Source organism: Meleagris gallopavo, chromosome 2, assembly GCF_000146605.3.
Source record: "Meleagris gallopavo isolate NT-WF06-2002-E0010 breed Aviagen turkey brand Nicholas breeding stock chromosome 2, Turkey_5.1, whole genome shotgun sequence".
Taxonomy (NCBI): domain Eukaryota; kingdom Metazoa; phylum Chordata; class Aves; order Galliformes; family Phasianidae; genus Meleagris; species Meleagris gallopavo.
In genome coordinates this window covers 92,602,822-92,622,731 of record NC_015012.2, presented here as the reverse complement: position 1 = coordinate 92,622,731, position 19,910 = coordinate 92,602,822, and the positions used below count along the sequence as shown (strand labels likewise).

At 37.5% G+C, this 19,910-nt stretch overlaps 2 protein-coding genes across 3 annotated transcripts in view; one reads left to right on the top strand and one right to left on the bottom strand.

The window, feature by feature from the left end:
- The window catches only part of SLC66A3 (solute carrier family 66 member 3), an 11,639-nt gene extending 9,600 nt beyond the window's left edge, over positions 1–2,039 (bottom strand). The window contains exon 1 of the mRNA XM_010707911.3: positions 1,984–2,039. Coding sequence (XP_010706213.2) covers positions 1,984–2,039 — 56 coding nt within the window. The remainder of the gene's footprint in view (positions 1–1,983) is intronic.
- A 2,154-nt stretch (positions 2,040–4,193) lies between these two features.
- Positions 4,194–19,910, top strand: part of ROCK2 (Rho associated coiled-coil containing protein kinase 2) — a 49,793-nt gene continuing 34,076 nt past the window's right edge. For both annotated transcript variants that reach the window (XM_010707909.3, XM_010707910.3), the window contains exons 1-2: positions 4,194–4,297; positions 14,656–14,756. In XM_010707909.3, the coding sequence (XP_010706211.1) occupies positions 14,691–14,756 (66 nt within the window). In that variant the 5' untranslated portion in view covers positions 4,194–4,297; positions 14,656–14,690. The remainder of the gene's footprint in view (positions 4,298–14,655; positions 14,757–19,910) is intronic.

The window sequence follows — 19,910 nt, the reverse complement described above, 5'->3', positions numbered from 1 at the left end:
TTTTTTAAGAAGAAAAACTTTGGAATTGGAGTGACATAGGGAATAAACAGTGACATCTGAAATGATAAAGTACAGCTCAGTTTAACTTGGAAGTTATGGTTGCTTTGGACCTTGTAATCCAGTTTCACTAAAATGTCTGTTGCGGTTGATAACTTAATTCTTTTCCCTTACTTTGTGCATAAGATATAAATACAACACACCAGCAGTGTTTTGTTTAAGCAACCTTTAAAATAGCTTTGCACGAAAAACATTAAAATATCAGTTGATCTCCCCTTTCCCTCCCCCCCACCAAAAAAGCCTCATTAATTTGTGATAAAATTGAGTGCTTTTACATCATTTCCCTTAATGCATACCTAATTGTAAGTGACTATTAAAATTCCATTTCAATAGCAACAAAAAAGAATGGCAAAAGACTGACAAATAAGGTAGTTGACTGTGGTGGACAAAACAGAATAAGGATGTACTCAGAGCTCTAGAGAACTAGTTTTTCTTATGGAGTTTGTGCAGATGAGATTTGTAATTCACCATCAAAGTATACTCTAGACCTATTGTGAAACTCTTAATTACTTTAAGGGGTTCTAGAGAGTAACAAAGGCTTTCATTTTGATACTGTAAGTTGCTACTGTAAGCTACAGTCTTATTAATGCTGTTACATTGCAAATATATTAATGGAAATATGAATTCAAATCATATGTATTTAGAGCTATGTGTTGCTGGTTAGAATCGGGACTTCACCTTGCTAGGTAAAATTGTAAAGTATGGCCTGTGTGTATTCCATTGTATCATTCAATGCTGCCCTTTCCTATGTGTTGTGAGGTAAAGAGGTGTGTTTCTGCTGACATGGTCTGCTATGTTTGCTAGAATGACATGTCCTTTTTTGGAAGTCAGTACTTGCTAAATAGAGAGTTTGGAATTACATATTCTATTACGTGATTTTTGCAGGAAGTCTTAACTCAGAGTACTTTCCGTTGGGAATGTCCAGGTCATTGGACAATCCAAGCATTGACTAATCCATAAGTACTTAACAACTTCAGTACTTTGTTTTAGATTTATTGTACCGTCCATAAATACTTCATCACATTTAATAGTAGGTGCTGAGTCTTCAGTCTGTCTGAAAGGACACTCCTTTCTCCTTGATAGGTCTTTCAGGAACATTTAAAATCAAGACCCAAGTAATGGCTTTAATTAAAGTAATTAACAATTGATACTGTGTATTATTCATTGCCTTCTCTTACTATAGCTTAGTAACGCTATATTTCTTTTTGAAAGGAAGTTCCGAAAAGTGACGTAAAACAATACAAAACAGTTTAAAAGGTGAATCCTTTGCCTGGGGTTATTCCTCCTCATATGCATTTCCTCACATGTCCTCTCTGTCCAGTTCTGCAGCCTTTCGTGGTCCCTCTGAATGACAGCGCAGCCTTCTGGTGTGTCAGACACTCCCCCCACTTTTGTTTGTTTGTTTTGTTTGCAGGGTGCAGCAGGTGGTTAATGAAGTTGTTAAAAGTTGCTGGCCCCAGTATCGAGCCCCAGGGTATACCACTAGTGACTGGCCTCCAGCTGGACTTTGGCCATTGATCAAAATCTTCAGGCCTAGTCTCTCAGCCAGTTTTCAATCCTCTCACCACCCACTTGTGTAACCTGTGCTTCATCAGCTTGTTTATGAGAACGTTGTGGAAGACAATGCCAAATGTCTTACTGAAGTTGAGGTAAACAACAACTGTTTTCTCTCATCCACCAAGCTAGTTGCCTCATTGTAGAGGGCTGTCAGCCTGGCCAACATGATTGCCCCTTCATCAATCCATGCTGACTAATCCTAATCACCTTCTTGTCCTTCATGTGTTTGGAAATGGTTTCCAGGAGCATTCCCATTTCCGGGGAATTAAGGTGAGGTTGTGCAGCCTTTAGTTCCCTAAATCTTCCTCCTTGCTCTAATTGAAGACAGATATCTTCCATAGTTCAGTAGCCTCTCTTCATTGCCATTACCTTTTCAAAGATCCCTCCATGACATTGGCCAGCTCTTTCAGCACTTGCAGGTGCATCCCATCACGGATGTACTTGGGTATGTCCAGTTTGTTCAGGCATTCCTGTCATGGAGGACTAGGTCTTGGCACTTGGTCCTCACCAAGGGAAAGTCTTCCTGACTTCAGTCTTCACACTTCCTCTGGTTTAAGGTAGCTAAGATTCCTGAAGGCTGATCTTACTAGCAAAGACTGAAGCAAAGAATGCCTTGAGTACCTTTGCCTTTTGTTTACCTTTTCAGCAGCAGGCCCACATCTTCCCGAGTCTTCTGCTGCTTATGTACTTGTTGAACCCTTTCTTGTTGCCTTTTTCAAACTTTTCCAGACTCATCTGCAGATCAGTCTTGAGTTTCCTAATGTGGCCTTGCACCTTGGGATGTCAGCTTTATCCTCCCATTATCCTGCCCTTGCTCCCGCCTCATGTACGCTTCTATTTCACGTCTGAGTGTAGTTGTAAGTTCCTTACTCATCTGTACAGGCCTCCTGCTTCCTTTGGTTGATTTCTTAATTGTTAAAATGGACCTTCTGTGAGCTTTTGCCTTTGAAGCAACTTGAAGCCTTGAAGTTTTATGCTTCATGCAATATTTTAGTACATCTGCAAGTCTGATATTCTAGACTTATGTCAAATATAATAAATAAAATTCTTTTGGGAACCTCAAAGGTGATGCTAGTGAGATGCTAATGATATTTTCATACCAATTTAGGAGCAGAGGAAAGGCAAGCTTATAGTCTCTGACCTTCAGTCTTCTGTATAGGAAATCACACAAATATATCTGTCCTGTAATTTCTTGAGCAACCCTTGTTTTCCATGCATGGTCTAGTGGCTGCTACTGATATTTTCCAAAATACTTCCTTTGCTGAAGGCAGAAATAACTAATTAAAAAAAGTACTGCAATTCCATCTCTCAGTATTGAAAATGTGCTTAATCATGAATGTTTTTTGTGGTGAAACTGAGAAGTGACATTTCAACAAATGAGGTCATCTTATTTGTATATATACATATTTAGTACTGCCTGGCATTCAGAATGTGTTTTATAATCTCAGGCCCTGTCTTTAAGTCTATCCCAGTAGATATATTAGAATATATCTATATTAGAATATATTAGAACTATAATAGTGAGATTTGAACCAGAAGTGATCACTTGCCAGGCATATTTAAAAAACAAACAAGAGGATTGTTAGTTGTGGCCTTATTTACATGCGTGAGGTACTAAGAGGGCTGAAAGGCTGTTGGTTGCTTATTAATAAACATGACGTCGTCTCTGACTAAAATCTCTGTGCCCTGCTGAGGTTCAAAAATTTTAAAAAACAAGCTCAAGATTTTCTTAGAGCAGTGAACAAAATATCAATTCAGAGAGAACATTGGAGATGTTCAGCATGAATGCGATCGGTGACTCTTAATGTCTGAAACTAACATTTATTTGCCCCTGGGTTACTCAAAAAGGCTGTGTGATTTGGAGAATAATCTGTAAAGTTTTTCTAGATTGCTAGAAGTTGGAATTGAGTTTAACTCTTGAAAGTCTTGTTTAAGTCTTGTATTTTTAGTTCAGATTTCGATATTCTTCACTATTCTAAGAGGTCTTAATTGCAGAGAAGGCAGCACAGATCACTGGTAGCAGAATGGCACACAAGCTTCTGACTTGTCTTCTCTTGAATAACCTAAAAACTAAGCAGTGTAGTTTTGTGAGCGTTGAATTATGTATTGAATTGTCACATCTGGCTTCCAAGAACAAAAAATCAGGAAGTCAGGTTTTGAATATCCAGACTGAGAGGGCCGAGAAAATGTGATTCAAGTAATAATGTGGGTAATGCAAATGTAAAGTTTTAAAATACACAGGAAAAATGTAATGTGGAGAAAAAAAATGAGACAGTTTGACTGAACAGAGAATTTTAAGTCTGTATTTAAGCAGTAAGAGTATTACTGGTTAAAGTTAAAAGTATTACTCCAGCTTAAGTCTCAGTGCCACTAAGGGGTGGTGATGTATCTGTAATGTTTCTAAGCCAACTTGGAGCCAGTCATGGTATTTTAACTGCTTTGGGTGAGTGAGGTATAAGTATGCTTGAGATCTTGTTTTATCTGCCTACTAGGAATGTAATACCTGTTTGAATAATATATAACCTGTCTCAGCCTGGCAACTCTTAGAAAAAGTGATGTAGTAATTATGATAGAACTCAACTTATTTTTATTTGTTTTCAGGATGGCTTGAATTCTTTGGTCCTTGATCTGGATTATCCGGCGCTGAGGAAGAACAAGAACATTGATAATTTCCTAAATAGATGTAAGTTGAAAGGTGGCCTTTAAACAATGACATTGTAGTGGTTGCAGTCTTAGGAGCTGAGTGGTTAGAAATGCATTGCTGGTTTTCATTTTACTATTTTTCACACCTCTGACTTTGTGTATTCAGAAAGCTTTGAAGGACCACTTGTTGCAGAGATGCTTCATTTGGAGGAGTTATGCTGTTATACTGTTGAAAACATATTGGATAATATTGATTGTAGAATGTAATTTTTACAACTACACTTAAATATAACATAAAAGAATTTGTTTTTTCACTATCAGGGTGGTGAGACACTGGAACAGGTTGCCCAAAGAGGTTGCTGATTCCCCCACTCTAGAGGCATTCAAGGCCAGGCTGGATTGGCGCTGTGAGCAACCTAGTCAATAGCAGGGAGGTTGGAACTAGGTGATCTTAAGGGTCCCTTCCAACCCAGAACATTCTATGATTTTATGTATATGTGCTATGAAGTATTTGCAAAACATTTTTCAGTTACTGTGAAGTAAGAATTAATTACACAAAATGTTTGAAGTCTTAGAATAAACAAGAGGCATCTTCTGTTGATTTTGAGAACTTAATTATTATACCTAAAAATCTCTAGTTGCATTTTTGAACCTTTGTGTAAATGCTTGACTTTCTGCAAATTATTTGTAGACAGAATCTTAGCATTCATTAAACTTGTGCAAATGTAGGACTGTTGCATCAGATATATTTTACGCTTCTTAAAGTGTTGTCCATCTTTGTACATAAAATACTGTAGAAATAGTGGATCATTTGCTTTAAAATATAAATTACAGCAAGTAAGACATTTTAGGACAACTGTTGTTCAGACATTCAGCTGCATATATAAATTACTGTGAATACCACATCCCATTTCATTTTTTACTGTTAAGAATTTATGAGCCTGCTCTCCATTGCTCTAGGACTACTTTGAATATCCACTTACACTTCTCAAATAAGTGGTCACTGATATAATGCCTTGTGATTCTTTCATGTGGACTTGATTGCTTCTCTGTGAAGTTTTGGCTTGACCATTGGCCATCCATTTGTTGAAATCACTCAAGATAGAACAAATTGACAGTAGGTTGGGAAGCAGAGGCATACCTTGAAGTATTTCTTGGTTTTGAATTCAGTTGACCTCAAACAGATATATGGAAAAGTCGGGAACGGCTTTTTAAATAATTTTGTTACTTGCATGTATTGTAAGTGTAATGTGAAGGGAGAAGACCAATTTGCAGCAAATACGAAAATGAAATAAATTACAGAAACTTTTATGGACCACTCAGATCTGCGTGCATATTAGAATACTATTTTTGCAGTAGGAGAAAATTAGAAACATTTTCTAACTGGAAGATCAGTACTTGTAAAGTATTCAGACAAGCAATTGTGGGAAAACAATTAAATCTTGGATTCTTTTTCCTGCAACCCGAGTATTCTTGCTGTCTGCCTTCCCTTTCTGATGCCTGCTGCTCCTTCTCCTACTCTAGCTTCTCTCTCATTGCTCTGTTAAATATTATTAAGCATCCGATGTGGTATGCAGGCTACCAGCTATGGCAGGAACGCAAAAATCTTCTTTGGTTCAGTTTTATTACTGTCTTTGTTTTCTAAATCAGCTGATGGTTTACAGTGGAAATAGCCAAATACTAGCTAGACTTCTGGGGTCTTTTGAAAAAGAATAAAATCTGAGAATTGCAGATAGATGAATCCTTTAAAGTCACAGTAGTTAATGATGTGTTTTAAGAGATACCCTTTATCCTTACCTGTTGTGCTTGGGGGAGGGGAAAAAAAAAAGAAAAACGTATAACAGCAAAGTACTTTGGTTCACACACTGTGAAGCTGTTCATCTCTTCAGAATTTAGCAGTGTAACTTCTGTTTCAGTAATGCCTGTGAGGGAATGAAAAGTAGTACTGCATACCATCTGTGATGTACTTCTTGAAAAGTATTTCTGAAGTGAGAATTTTGTAGATTCTTGAAGCTAGTAATATGTTGCCATTGCAACTGAGTCAGAAGAATCAGAAACCAGCACTTTGGTTCAGAGTTCTTTCAGGTGTGTGTGGTTTATTTGAACCAGACTGGGGAACTGATGAGGATTAATGCAGGCTTGGTTGGTTTGTTGGTTGATTTTTGTTAAAACTAGTCTGGCAAAAGAAGAAGCGACACCAGTTTCTGGTCATTCTTTCAGTGTTTGTGCCAGTACAAAGGGTTCAAACAGATTCTTACTACCATTGTCGTTTTACGCAGCTTTAAGTTGAACCTATACCTTATGTCTTTGGAGACTACTAAGAGTAGCCAGTATCAGTGGAAGAAAAGAGTATAATGTGCTTTCTGAAGCTTCTTGCTATTGTGGGCCTGGTAGAGGAGCTGGAAATTACATTAATTGATGGAACAGTAAGTTGGCACTGTCTTAGGTTATGGAACAAAGAGTTCTTGTCTCTTCTGATTTTTCTGAGCATCTGAAGAGCTGTAGCAAACCCATAGGTGAGCATTTGTGTCAAAAAGATTCTGACAGGCCTCTGGTGAGTGGTCTGTTCTGGGAGTTAGCATCTCTCCTCCAGGCAGAAATGTGTCCCAAGGGATGCAGAGGAGTACCATGGCCATTTTGTGAGTTTAGAACTTATCTATAAATGTTTTAATCCATGTTACATGAATCTTGAAAAACTGTGGAAAATGCTAACTAAAATTCTTCCACAATAACTCGCCCTTTGTGAAGGGCACTTTTTAAAAACCATATTCCCAGGGATTAGAAAACACCCTAATTCACACCTACTGCAAGTCATTAGTAGTTGGTTTAATGTTTTATTAATTGATTATATTAATTCAGAAATTAAATAATTTATATTTCAGCTGAGACATTAATATTCATCTCAACTCATATGGATCTCAAGTGTTAACTCTCTTAACAAAGTTAACATTTATTAATTGCATGTACTGTACAAGTTTAGTATATGCTGTTTTGTGACCACTTTACGAAAGATACCTCTTCACATGCCTAGTACACAAGGAACTTTTTTGTCACCTGCTTTCCCTTATTATTCTTGTTTTTTTTGCCACTTTTTCCAAGACATGGAACCAAAGTAGGACACATACTTATCACATGAGGCAAATAAGTACTACCAGTCCCTTTCAGTCTTTTAAATTACTTTAGTTTGCTGTTAGAATTCTGGTTGAAGTTTTATGGTTTTTTGGTTTGTGGTTTTTTTTAGTTTTTTTTAGTTTTTTTTTTAGTTTTTTTTTAGTTTTTTTTTAGTTTTTGTTTTTCCCCTCAGTTTTCATGGGACAGGAAAGGACAGTGTAATATCTAATTGCCAAAACAACGAGAGGAATCTCATAGTCCTCTGAGATCAAGAATTAGCTTGCTAATTTTAGAAAAGAAAGTTGAGTTTTCCAGCAGTCTTGGTATAGTAAATCTTCCATGATCTTTTCTTTTCTTCTTCTGTCATCTGCTCTGTGGCAAAAGATTGAATAAATTCCTCCAAGTCCCTTCTTCTGCCATCTGAGATTTGTCAACTGTTGAATCATGTCTTAGTGGCTTATACTTTTTTCAGATTGTCTCCCATGCAGATACTTCACAGCCCATTAGCTGCTTTAACTTTTGTTATAAGAAAAATTTAAGTAATTAAGCAACTGTTTTAAGCACCAACAAAAACTATTTAGTTGTTGATAATCTACTGTCAAGAATAGAAGTGAATGAAGAATTGTTTTCAAGGAAGACCAAGCTACACAGAGAATGACTCCATCAACAGGTCTGATACAGTCGAGAAGCCTTGGCTATATAAACTGGTCACTGACTTCCTCTGCATTATCCAACATTGCTCAAAAGTTGAAGACCTCCATCATCCCAGTGACTTGCTAATATTTGGGAGAACGATGAACTTCCAAGCTGTAATGGCAATAAGCATCTTTAGAATAGAAGGAACATCTGCTGCAGACATGTTGCTTGTGCTAAACACCTGAAGAGACTTCCTGGAAAGTTGCTGTTACTATTTTCCTCTCCACTACTTACTTAGTAGTTGCATTCATTAAGATGAACTCCTTGCAAAATTAACATTTCTAGTTCCTTCCTTTACATTCTGTAATGTCACTTGAGAGTACTACATGGTTACAAACAAAAACACAACAGGTTATTACTGCCTTTGATCGTAATTTTGTCTTCCATACTTCCTGCCAGTGACACAAGTGGAATGTTCCATACAAAGAGACATCTTAGAAATTTAGATCTTACTTTGAGTTAATGAGCTAATTTCCTCTTTTATTTTCTTTTGGCTTCTCTAAGGCCAATCCTTGACAGGTCATTGCAGTCATCAGAGCAGGTTTGGCTTCAGTTTCATTTTTAATGCTGTCATTCTGTTAAGCGGGGGCAGCTTCCACTAATGTGCCATGTTTACCCTAATTTTGAACACTACCATTGATGGGGGCATCCACAAGTTCTCTGGGCCTATTTTGGTGTCACCACCCTCACCATGAATTTTTTTTCCTTATGGCTAATCTAAATCTATCCTCTTTCACTTATAAACCCTTACCCTTTGTCCCATCACTGCAGGCCTTGGTAAAAAGTCTTTATCCATGTTTCTTATGTTTTCCTTTTATGTATTGAAAGGCTGCTATAAGATCTCCACATAGTCATCTTTTTTCCAGGCTGAACAACCCCAGGTCTCTTTTCAAGGGAGAGGTGCTTCTTCCCTTTAATTGTTTTTGTTCCCCTCTTCTGGGCTGTGAAATATGTATGTCAGCAGTACTAACCACTTTTCCAGTTGGGTATTCACTGTATATACAAAGCAATTCAGTTGTATTTTCAAGGTTTCATTAGGTTGGGGGTATCTCTCTGCAAGTCAGAGGACGGCAAGTCAGACTGCTGTTTCCTCTTTCACTTTGTCTTTGGTAGACGAAATCTTGCATCTCCTTTCATTTTTTCTGGAGGAGATGTTTGCCCGTCTGAAGCCATGAGTCCTAATTTATACTGTTGCCCCAGCACCTTGCCTTCCCCACACACATTAATGCTCAGCTATCTCAGTTTTTCTTTGTGCTTTTTGGTTGTCTTCGGGAGGATGTGAGATTGAAGCATTTCCTGGCTGTGCTTCAGTTTAACTTCCAGACAGACTTCTGCTCAGGGCAGCAACTTCTGTCTTAATGTACTCCATAGCACTCGCTGATTTACTCTTACAGATCAGACATAGTCAAATTTCACTCCATTGCATTCTTTCCTCTTTCTCCTATATACATGCCCTAGAACTCCCTGATATATATTATACCTGGATATAGTGTCTTTTTTTTTTTTTTTTAAATAGTACCTTTTTTTAAAGTAGGGAAAACTTGCCTTGCCACCCCACTTTGTGCTTCTAGTTAGGTATTTATTCCATTTTCACTAGTAACCTTCAGTTGCATTCTTTCAGCCAGCTGTCAGTGACTGATCCAGGTGCTCTGCCCTTTCAGAAAGTGAAGGTTCATTTGTTTAAAGGTTATAGTGCCATTTTAAAGTAGTAAATCAAAAGCTGTCTTAAAACATTTCTGCTATCTAGCATTCCTTTCTTTGTTAAAAAAGAAACCTGAATCATAGGTGGTGATACTTTCATATTTTAGGAATTTTATCTCAAATGTCACAAGAATTTATACGATTCAGTTACATTCTGAGGCTAGGCAGTCAGGCCATCTTAGTGTCTCCATTTTAACTTGGTATTTTTCTTCTGCTGGGTTTCTGTTGTTGCAAATTCATGAAAGTGTAGCATACCCTCTCTGGTATCTGTGCGCGCAAACTGAGATTCATGTAACCTGAAAATTCAATCCAATAGCAAAAGTATAGTGTTGGAAAGATCTCCCGTATCTTGAGTTAGATCATATTATGGGATACATGAACAAAATCATGATTCAGCGTGCTGCAAATATGACATTGCTTCAGGATTTTTCTGAACTTGCCTTCTTGCAGCCTGTTTTTTGCTTCAAATTAGTTAGTTCCATGCTTTATTTGTTACCTTTTAAAGTTTATGAGAAAATAGGAAGTTCAGCTATGTAACTACCCTACAGTATCTTTGTAGATTTTTGTTATTAATGGTTTTTATTTTTTTAAGATCATTAAATCTTAGTGGACTATCTTTAACAGTACACAGCAATGATAAAAGTACTAATTCCTAGTTGCCATCTCATTTGTTTACATACACATACGTTATATATACTTATAGATAATGTATATTTAATATATTTAATATACATAATACATGCTTGGCTACAATGTCTGATGTTTCAAGAGTCTCTCTGGGACTGTATTAGAATTGTTCATAATGTTTACATTATATTTTGAGTGCAATTTCCTGAGATTCTGAACAATAATGGAGCTATGTAGGACTGCACCCTACCCTTATGTATTTAAATCTATGCCATTTCATTTCACACATCTCAAAACACTTGAAACATCACAGAAACATCTGAAAATAAATTCATGTGGTTTCTTTCCCTCATGAGATGTGATGTTCTGTGTTAAAAGATATCAGAGAAAAGCACATTCTCTTCGAATTGAAATATGCTGATACTCCTCTACTGCTGCTTCCTCTAAATTTTCATTGATCCTCCTTATCATGTGCCAAAGCTTTTGATTTGTATTTAAGTAAGCTTCTAAGCACAGTCTTTTCTTCATAAATTGCGGAATTTGTTCATGTTATGAACAAAATAATAAACTTGGTATGAGAGAACCACTGTTGCTTTCCTATGCTTTCTATCTAAGCTTTCATGATCTGCTGTAGAAAACATTCTTTCAACTTCTTTTCCTATTCACAGTCTGGATTTCTTCACAGTCTTATTGGTACACAAAATGTAACACATTTCTCAAGTTCGACGATTTTTAATTGCCTTGATCCTTACTGCTTTACAGACAGATTCTTTTCCTGATTATTCTGAAGTTTTTTTAATATTATTTATCTTCTCTAACCCATTATACCTACTCTTTTTCCCAGAAGAAGATTTTTTTAGTTGCTGATGTATGTTCCACAATATTAGTAGCAGTGAAAGCTGGCAGAATCCTGGGATCTTACAGTGGTTTATATTGGGAAGGACCTCTTGAGGTCAACTGGTCCAACTCTTTTCTCAAAGGCACTTCAGGTGTTAAATCAGGTTGTTCAGGGCCTTGTGCTGTTGAATTTTAAAATTTCCAAGGATGGATTTTCCACAGCTCCACTGGACAGTCTGCACCTGTGGTGACCACTCTCTTTCTGGGGATTCTTTCCCTACTCTGTCATCATCTCAGAGTACATGTGTGGTCCCACCTTCCAGGCATCTTGGTGGCCTTCCATCAGCCAAGGAGTGTTTTAGGATTTTTATTGCATTGAGGAACCCAAAACTAGATACAACATTCCTGATGTGGTCTCATAAGTAACAAACAGGAGAAGAGTCATAGCCCTTGACCTACTGGCTGTGTGTTTACCAAAACAGCCTGGGATGCAGTCATTGCAAAGTTTATGTGTCAATGCTTGTTTATGTGTTCATCTTGTTGTCCATTAGAGCTCTCAGGTCCTCTTTCTTAAGGTATTTTCTAGGTTAGTGGCTTTGAGCACATATTACTGTATGGTTTTCTATCCCAAATGCAAGGCCCTGAATTTGGCTTTGTTGATCTTTTGTGTGGTTTCAGCCTTTCCAGTTCCCTCTTAAGAACAGCCCTGCCCTCCCATATTTCAAGTGCTCCCTACCATCTTATCAATGGATGTACAAAGAGGAGACTGATAATATCTTCTGAGCCATTAGTAAAAACATAGTAATGATATCAATCCTGAAGTTGTGCCATTTGTAACTGGCAACCGGTTGGATTGGTGAACCACTGACCTCTTTTGTATCTCCACCCATCTTGTTATTTCTCCATGCATTCCCATGTCACCCCAGTTTGACTACAAAGGTTCATTGAGATGCTGTGTTGAAAGCCATGCTACAGTCGACTAAAGGAAATGTGTACTGCTCTTCCTTCTTATCATGGAAAGCAATAATACTGATCAAACATGGTTTAATTCTCAGTAGATACATCTTGGCCATTCCTGTTCTTTCTTATCCGGCGTGTTCTTGGAAAGTGACTTCCAGAAGGATTTGCTCCATTCTCTTGGGGGAATGAGGTTAGACTGTGATTCCAGCCTGTAGTTTTCTGGACTGTCCTTGTTGCTCTGATTTCAAGACAGACATGATGCTTGACCTTTACCCAGTCATCAAGAGTCTTCCCCAGTTACAGTGACCTTTCAGAGAAGGCGAGCAGCTGGCTAACAGTGTTGATTGGCTCCTTCAGCACCCTCAAATGTATCCTCTCTTGTCGCACCGCAAAGGATGTGTCAAGTTTGCTGCTTGCTTTGCTGTCCCACATTCTGCTTCAGGGAGCTGGGTGGCCTATGAGCCTTGTCAATAAAGTCAGAAGCAAAAAAGACGTGGTTACCTTGATCTCTGTGATCTTTACCATTAAATCCACTGTGCTGTTGAGAGCGGTGGGCCCACGTTTGCCTCATTCTTTGTTTTATTACTGTATTAAAGCTTATTCCCCTTCATAACTGTGGTTAGTTTCAACTCACATCTTTGCTTTCCCACTTCTGCCTTGCATGTCTGGGACATTCCTGCTGGATGCTGGGTAGCCTAGTCCTGTTTGTGCATTTCAAACCTTTGCTTTTTGTGCTTGAGTTGAGGCAGGGGTTACCCATTCAACCTATCTGGCTCTCTGCCATGCCTGCTTGATTTCTAGCTAACTAGAACAGACTGTTCTTATGCTCTGAACACGTCATCTTCAAAGATCAACCCACTCTTCTACCCTCCACAGCAACTTCCCACAGGATCCTGCCTGTAAACCCCCTGAACAAACTGTAGTCTGTTCTCCTGAAGTCCAGGGTCTGCTGCTTGCCCTCCTCAGTTTTCTCAGGATCTTAAATTTCACCAACTCACGCTTGCTTCATTGGTTTTTGTCATCCCTCACCAATTCTTCATTGTTCATTTGCAACATATTTGAGTGTCTCCCCAATTGGATTAGTTGCTTGCTTGTATTAAAATAAATCATTTTGATGGTCGGGAGTCTCCTGGATTGCTTGTATCTTTCCAGGATGCCATTCGAGAGTATGTAGAAATAGTTAAGCTATTTACCAGATATTCATTATCATTAACTTCCCACTGACAATGTCATTTTAAAGTCATACAGAATTAATTGTTTCTCTCATGCCTTCTTCCCCCATTAAGTCTGAAGTCCCTTTTAATTCCTTTCTTAGGATCAAATTCCATAGTTATTGACCCTAAGCAGGAGTCTCATAATATGTGCATCTACTCCTCTCTGAATGTAAGCATCTGCAGCTTTTCATACAATTTAATGTTTTCTGCTGGTAGGGGTCTTGATCAAGCCAACCTTCTTTCCCTTATTTTCTTCCTATAAGTATTCGTGGGGGAGCATCAAGAGTTGGCACTCCAAGACAGATTACCTCCAGTATTGTGGATTCCATTCATTGCTTCCATTATTGTTTGTTCTTGCAATAAGAATGGATTTTTTAAATGTGTTTAGCCAGGAATGCATTCACTAGCATGCTGCATTTATGAAATTAAAGTCTTGGACCTTGCACGTTCTTGGAATTTGTCAGGGGTCAGAATTTCATTGGCTTTCTTTGCAGATTCCCCTAACTGCCACCCTCCCTCAAAAAAAAAAAAAAAGCTTATCTGAAGAAAATTGCACCATAGGATCCTTGAACATAATATTGTAGATCTAATTTTAAAAGGTATAAAACTATGCAGTGCAGTGAAAAGGTATAAAACTATAAAACTATGCAGTGAACACTACAGAAAGCACTTTAAATGGCCAGAAGGTACATCAACACATTAAAAGTGAATTTTAATGTCGTATGGAATAATACATTGATCTGAAATCCTTGCGTGATGTAGCCTGAAGTTGAATGTGAAGGTTCTTGAGTTGTGTTCCTCATGATTTGACTGTTGTTGAACCCTCCAGCTGTGCAGGAGCAGGTTGCACCTGCAGTGCTTATGAATGCAGCTGACACTTCACACTCCTGAATTGTTGATGGAGTGTCAGTTGATTGTGGCAGCACAGTGAATGTCAATGAATGAATGTCTGAAAATTCACGGTATCTCTGGTTGCTGTCATTACCAGGGTCTTTTTGGAAGCTGTTCCTGATAATAGGAGGTGTAGAATGAGAACTGGCAAAACCTGAAAGAAATTTCAATTGTTACAGTTTGTTGTTTGCCAAATGATATTGAAAGGAACTTTTTTTTTTACGGTGACTATAGATTTCAAAGGTTGCCAAGAAGGCTATAAACATTAGATAAAAATGCCTTTTTTGATGGCAGATATTACAGAAAATGAGTGTATTTTGTTAATACATGCATGATCACATCGTTTATTTCTTTTTTTTAGATGAGAAGATTGTGGAAAAAATACGAGCTTTACAAATGAAAGCTGAAGACTATGATGTTGTTAAGGTGATTGGAAGAGGGGCTTTTGGAGAAGTGCAGCTGGTAAGAAAGTGATGATTTATTGATTAACAGATTTATGGCTGTAGTAAAACCCTTTTCACTCTTGTACGCTTTAGATCTAAAAATGCATTCTTACAGAGAATGTTAAAGTTGAAAACATTTTTGTTGTATCCTGAGTCGTTTCTATGCATAGTAAGCAATAAGTAAGTTTAAAATGTAATAGATTGGATGGAAAGGACTTGGAAAATATTTTACCACGCTTTCAGCAAAATGGAACAGGTAGTTCACAACACCTTTTTTTTGGTCACAAGCATTAACGTATAAGAATGTCTAAAATCATTCAAGAACAAGCTAATCGTGCAGCAAAAACAGTTGTTTTACTCTTCCTGGTAATTTGCAGGAATTGAAGCTGGTTAACTTGTTGCCACAAGGTAACTAAAATGTTCATTTGCAGAGGTTTTTTGGCATGTCTCTGACATTTTACTGCTGAGTGCTAGCTTTGTGCTAGGAAGCAGGGAAAATCATACCACCGTGGAATGTACAACATTTTTGGAGAGCAGTGCTCTGGAGCTTTGTTGAGGAATGTTGCAGGTTCTTGTATCTGAAGAGCTTGTACGATGTGCACCATGTATAATTGCCATAACTTTATTTACTCATTTATAAAATTATTTGTATATTCTCTACTAGCATTGGTGAAATTGGATGGAAATGGGGGGGAGAAAAAAGCAGGCTTTTAAGATTTTTTTGTAGTTTTTATTTATTTCTTGTGTACCTTGCAGCAGTGACTTGATGAAAGTTGCTACCTTAAACAGATGAAGTTTTGATCGCTCTTTACCAGTAAGGCAATATTTTTGTCTCAAAATAGTTGCAAGAGTCTTGGTATACTAGATAAATTAAGTAGTGGATCCTTGGTTGCCATTTAATACAATGTAAAAAGGTAAAACTTTTCTTTGCTTACTCTTCCTGGCGTTGTAACGTGTTTTTCAAGCTAAAATGAAAATTGGAGTAAGGGAAGGTTGTGGTTAGCCTAACACTATTTCTGTGCCTCGTGGATAAATGCAAGTTTAGATTTGATTCATATGTGGCAGTTAACAAAATTCAATCAGAGGTTTTATAAATGCATTTTGATTTTTAAGCTGTCTTCATCCAAGTGTGGTAACATGGGAATGTATCTCCCTCTTCCCTATTTCTTCCTGGGTCAGTTGCTCTTTGTTTCTATCCATAAGAATTCATGGGAGATAAAGAGGGATATTTCCAGAGATGATGTTTTCAATCAAGACTTTAAAGAATTAATGGGTGTATTGCTTTTATATCTTTGCTGGCAAGAGATTAAAAAGAAAAACAAAACTGTCAGCAGAACCCTGTGTACTTGAGAAAAAGTGGCTGCAGGGAGCTTTGTAACAAAGCAGTCTGCTCTTAGGCCTCTCTGTCTTTACAGCGATTATCAAATGTTTCATTTAAACTATTTTATTAGACTTTTTTTCATAACATTTTTCCACGTGTAGCATCTGCTAGAGAGAACATCTATTAGAGATCTATTTGAGATGTTCCTTTACCGTGTGCTTGAGCAAAAATCAGAAAAAAAATCATATTGTAAGGACTGGAGTTCCTCTTCCATCTACTGGGGAGGGAGGGAAATGAGAAATGGAGAATACCAATAACAGAAGTTAGCTTTTTCTTTTTGGATTCCTTATATATATTTGTGAGCACTTAAGGGTTTTGGGGGGTTGTTTTTGTTTTGTTTTTGTTTTGTTTTTGCAAATTATTGAATAGTTCTTTTTTAATTTGCTTGATAACATTTAGTTTTAAATAGAAATTCTTAATCTGTTATGGTTTGGAATGAATTAAAACTTTTTTTTTCCTGTTACTGCACCATGTCACACATAGCTTTGTAAAGTTCTAAAGCAGAGGTGATTGTTCACAGCAGTGAGTCCTGCAGCCAGGTACCTGGAGTAATCTGAAGACAATCTTCAGTTCTCATTTGGTTAATCATTAGAATGGAATGTTGAAATGCACATTAACTTGGTCAGAGGGATTTGCTTTTAATTCTGTTTACTTTAAGTTGGCCCCTAGAATAAAAAAGCTAAAAATGAGTAACACTGGACCAAAATTTCTGTTCATATAGAGCTCTTCTGTGCTTTATGCCAGCTTGAGAGAACGTTCTCTTTCTGGAATGTAACAAGTATAAGAAGAAACAATGATGCTGTAATGTCTTACAGCTAAAAACCAATGGGTTAATAAATACCACTGTCGATCTGAACTAATATTAGCTGGTGATGAGAGCATACATACCTAGATTTTTTGCCTCACAAGGTATGATACAAGTTCAAGCTATTGAGTTAAGCTATATCTATTTCTACTCCATTTGTAATGTTAACACCACAGTTGCAAATGATAGATTTGCAGTAATCAAAATATTTTTCAACACATACTGTGATCAGAATAGAAATCTGCTTCACTGGGGGCTAAACACAGAAAGGACCATAAATAAAACATGTTTGACTACGTGAGTAAAATTCATGAATATCATGTTATCAGCATGTGCCATTGTGAAGAGATTTATGTAGCACAATTGTTTGTTAAGTATTTGTAATATTTAAACACAACCAGATAAAAGAATGAAGCATGCTAACATATAGCGTAGAATACTCAGCTATGACTTCCTTCTTATTTTTTTCCCCCCCCAGTTTTTAGCTCCCATATAGTATTTTGAAAACTCAGAAGCATTAAATTCTATGCTTGCAGAATTTCCTGTCTGCAGCCAGATCACTTCTCTTACGTAGTGGCATGAATAAAAGGGCTTGGTGTCTAGAGCAGACATAAAAATTGAATTATGGTGCTATATATGTTGCTTCTGGTTTATGCAGAAGCATTAATTAATGAAAGCACATCCCGAGTGCCTCTTCTGCTTTTACTTGAGGAAAAATCTTCTTGGTTTGAAACGGAAACTTCTTACTGTTTCCTTTGCTCAGGTCTTGTTACACAGCCCTGTAACTCTGCAGGGACAGCAGACTGACATAGTTGAATGGTGGAACTGAAAGCTAGCCAGTGCCTTCTATTTGGGTAGTAAAGGGTGGGCTGGGTGACAGTCTGTATACAGTGGGATTTCTTGGCGTTGGAAACCAGTGACTGTCATAGCACACACAGCCAGGTGCTGTTTTGGTTTTTGTCCAGGAAATGCTTTGTATGTGAGGTTTTGTTCCCCAGCCGCTGCTGATGTAGTAGTGCAGATAAACCAATCGTGGTCTACTACCCACTGGTTTTTCATACCTTATCTGTCGCTTCTTATGGCTCTAATAAGTGATTTAGGATATCTGTCTTTATTTCAGAGCCTGAGAGTTCATTTCATAACTCTATCCTAGAATTTTCATTTCCTTCTACGATAAAAACTTGGTACCATTGTCAGTACAGTGTATGTGATCTGATGGTTGGTTTTTTTTTTTGCCTACAGATTATCATCCAATGTGAATGCAGTAGAAATTATGAATGTATTTTCTGCATACTGGTTTTCTGAAAGTCTTAGATTGATATGGTTTTGTCTGTCCCTAGTGAAACAGAGCAGAAGGAAGTTCTTATTTCTTAATGCATTTTCATAAGTTAAACAAGGCCGTGTTACTTTATGCTGATGGCATGAAGGGATTTTCCTACCTATTTTAAGAGTTACTCTGGTGAGCTACAGTTTAAATTTGGCAGTTCATTTAACCACTTGGAAGAAACTAAAGCATCATGACAGTTTAATACATGAATAATCTGCTATTTGAGCCAATATGTGTATGTACAAATATAGCTTTTGGAGGAAGAACCCAGTGGCCGGCATCTTCAGGGGCTGTGCTGGTGATACAAGAACTCCTATCACTGGTGGGTCTGTTCACCTACCAGGCACGCCCAGGGCACAGACAGAAACAAACCCATGATAAAATTTTCAAGAAACAATGCAGCCAAAGAATAACCTGATGGTACTTCCTTGGAGACGTGTACACTAGGAGTAGGGGAACAGAGAAGACCAGTTTCTTTTGTTCCTCCTATGCACGTGCTTTCTTTAGGCTGTGCTGAATTTTGGGGTTTTTTTTTTTTTCTGAGCAATTGGAGATAATTATTCTTGTAAATGAAGGCAGCTTTACTAACCACACCCAGGCAAGACTGCACAATGGTTAGGAACCATAAACTACTAAAATGCAGTAGAGAAACGTGTGCAGTTTCACAGAAAATGCTTTTGCGATTAAAGAATATTTTTGTTGAGGTTGCTTGTCTTTGTGTTTCTGCTGTTTTTGAACAGGATTACAAAAGCCCTACGGAGCACAGTTTGTGATGTACTACCAATTCTTTGTAAATAAATTTGTCTGGGATTAGAAAATGGCAGGGAGGTCGTTTTCAAAATCTTCTTTCAAGACACCTTTACTATCAAGTTGTTAATGTGCTTGGAGCATGTAGGTAGTGTGCTGCTGTTTTGAGGTTTGCTTGGAAGCTTTTTGATCTAGTTATACAGAAAAAGATGTTGGCCAGTGTTAAACCTTACAGGGTGCTAAGAGTAAAATTTTAAAATCTTAACCTGTATCTTGAGAGGAAAAAGCTCCAGATTTGGAAGCAGTAGATTAGGAACAGTAGATAAACCTGATGGAAAATCTTGTTTCTATCAGTGTCTTCACTCCTTCTGAGATGATTTTTTTTTTAAAACCTTAGTTTCTTTTGTTTGTACAAGTCACTCCTGTTGACTCAAGCAGCAGCATGAATGTTTACAGCTCCCCAGGAGCAGGAGGCTATTGCTCCCATGGTAGTAGACCACATAGGTGCTTTTGTGAAGCCCTGTACTGCAGATATAATGAATTGAAATGCTTGGGTCTATGCAGGAAAAAAAGAGCCCAATAAACATTATTGCATGTAACAGAGTTAAACTCGGACATTGTACCAAAGTAACAGTTTGGAGGATATGATTTATCTCACTAAATGTTAGGTTTGAAAATACAGCAGAAGGTCATTTGATTTTGATGTCAAAAATATTAATTGATTTTTTCAGAAGCAGAAAACATGCAAAAACTTAAGGAGGAGTTAATGTCTTTTTTCCTTTTTTTCCCCCCCTCAGACACCTCATTGATGAGTGGCCCTCATCTTGATTTATGCCAGGAACACTCAACAATGTTAAAATAGTAATTGCTTTGTGTGTAGTATTAATTTAGAGTTTTGTTAACATTACTGCCT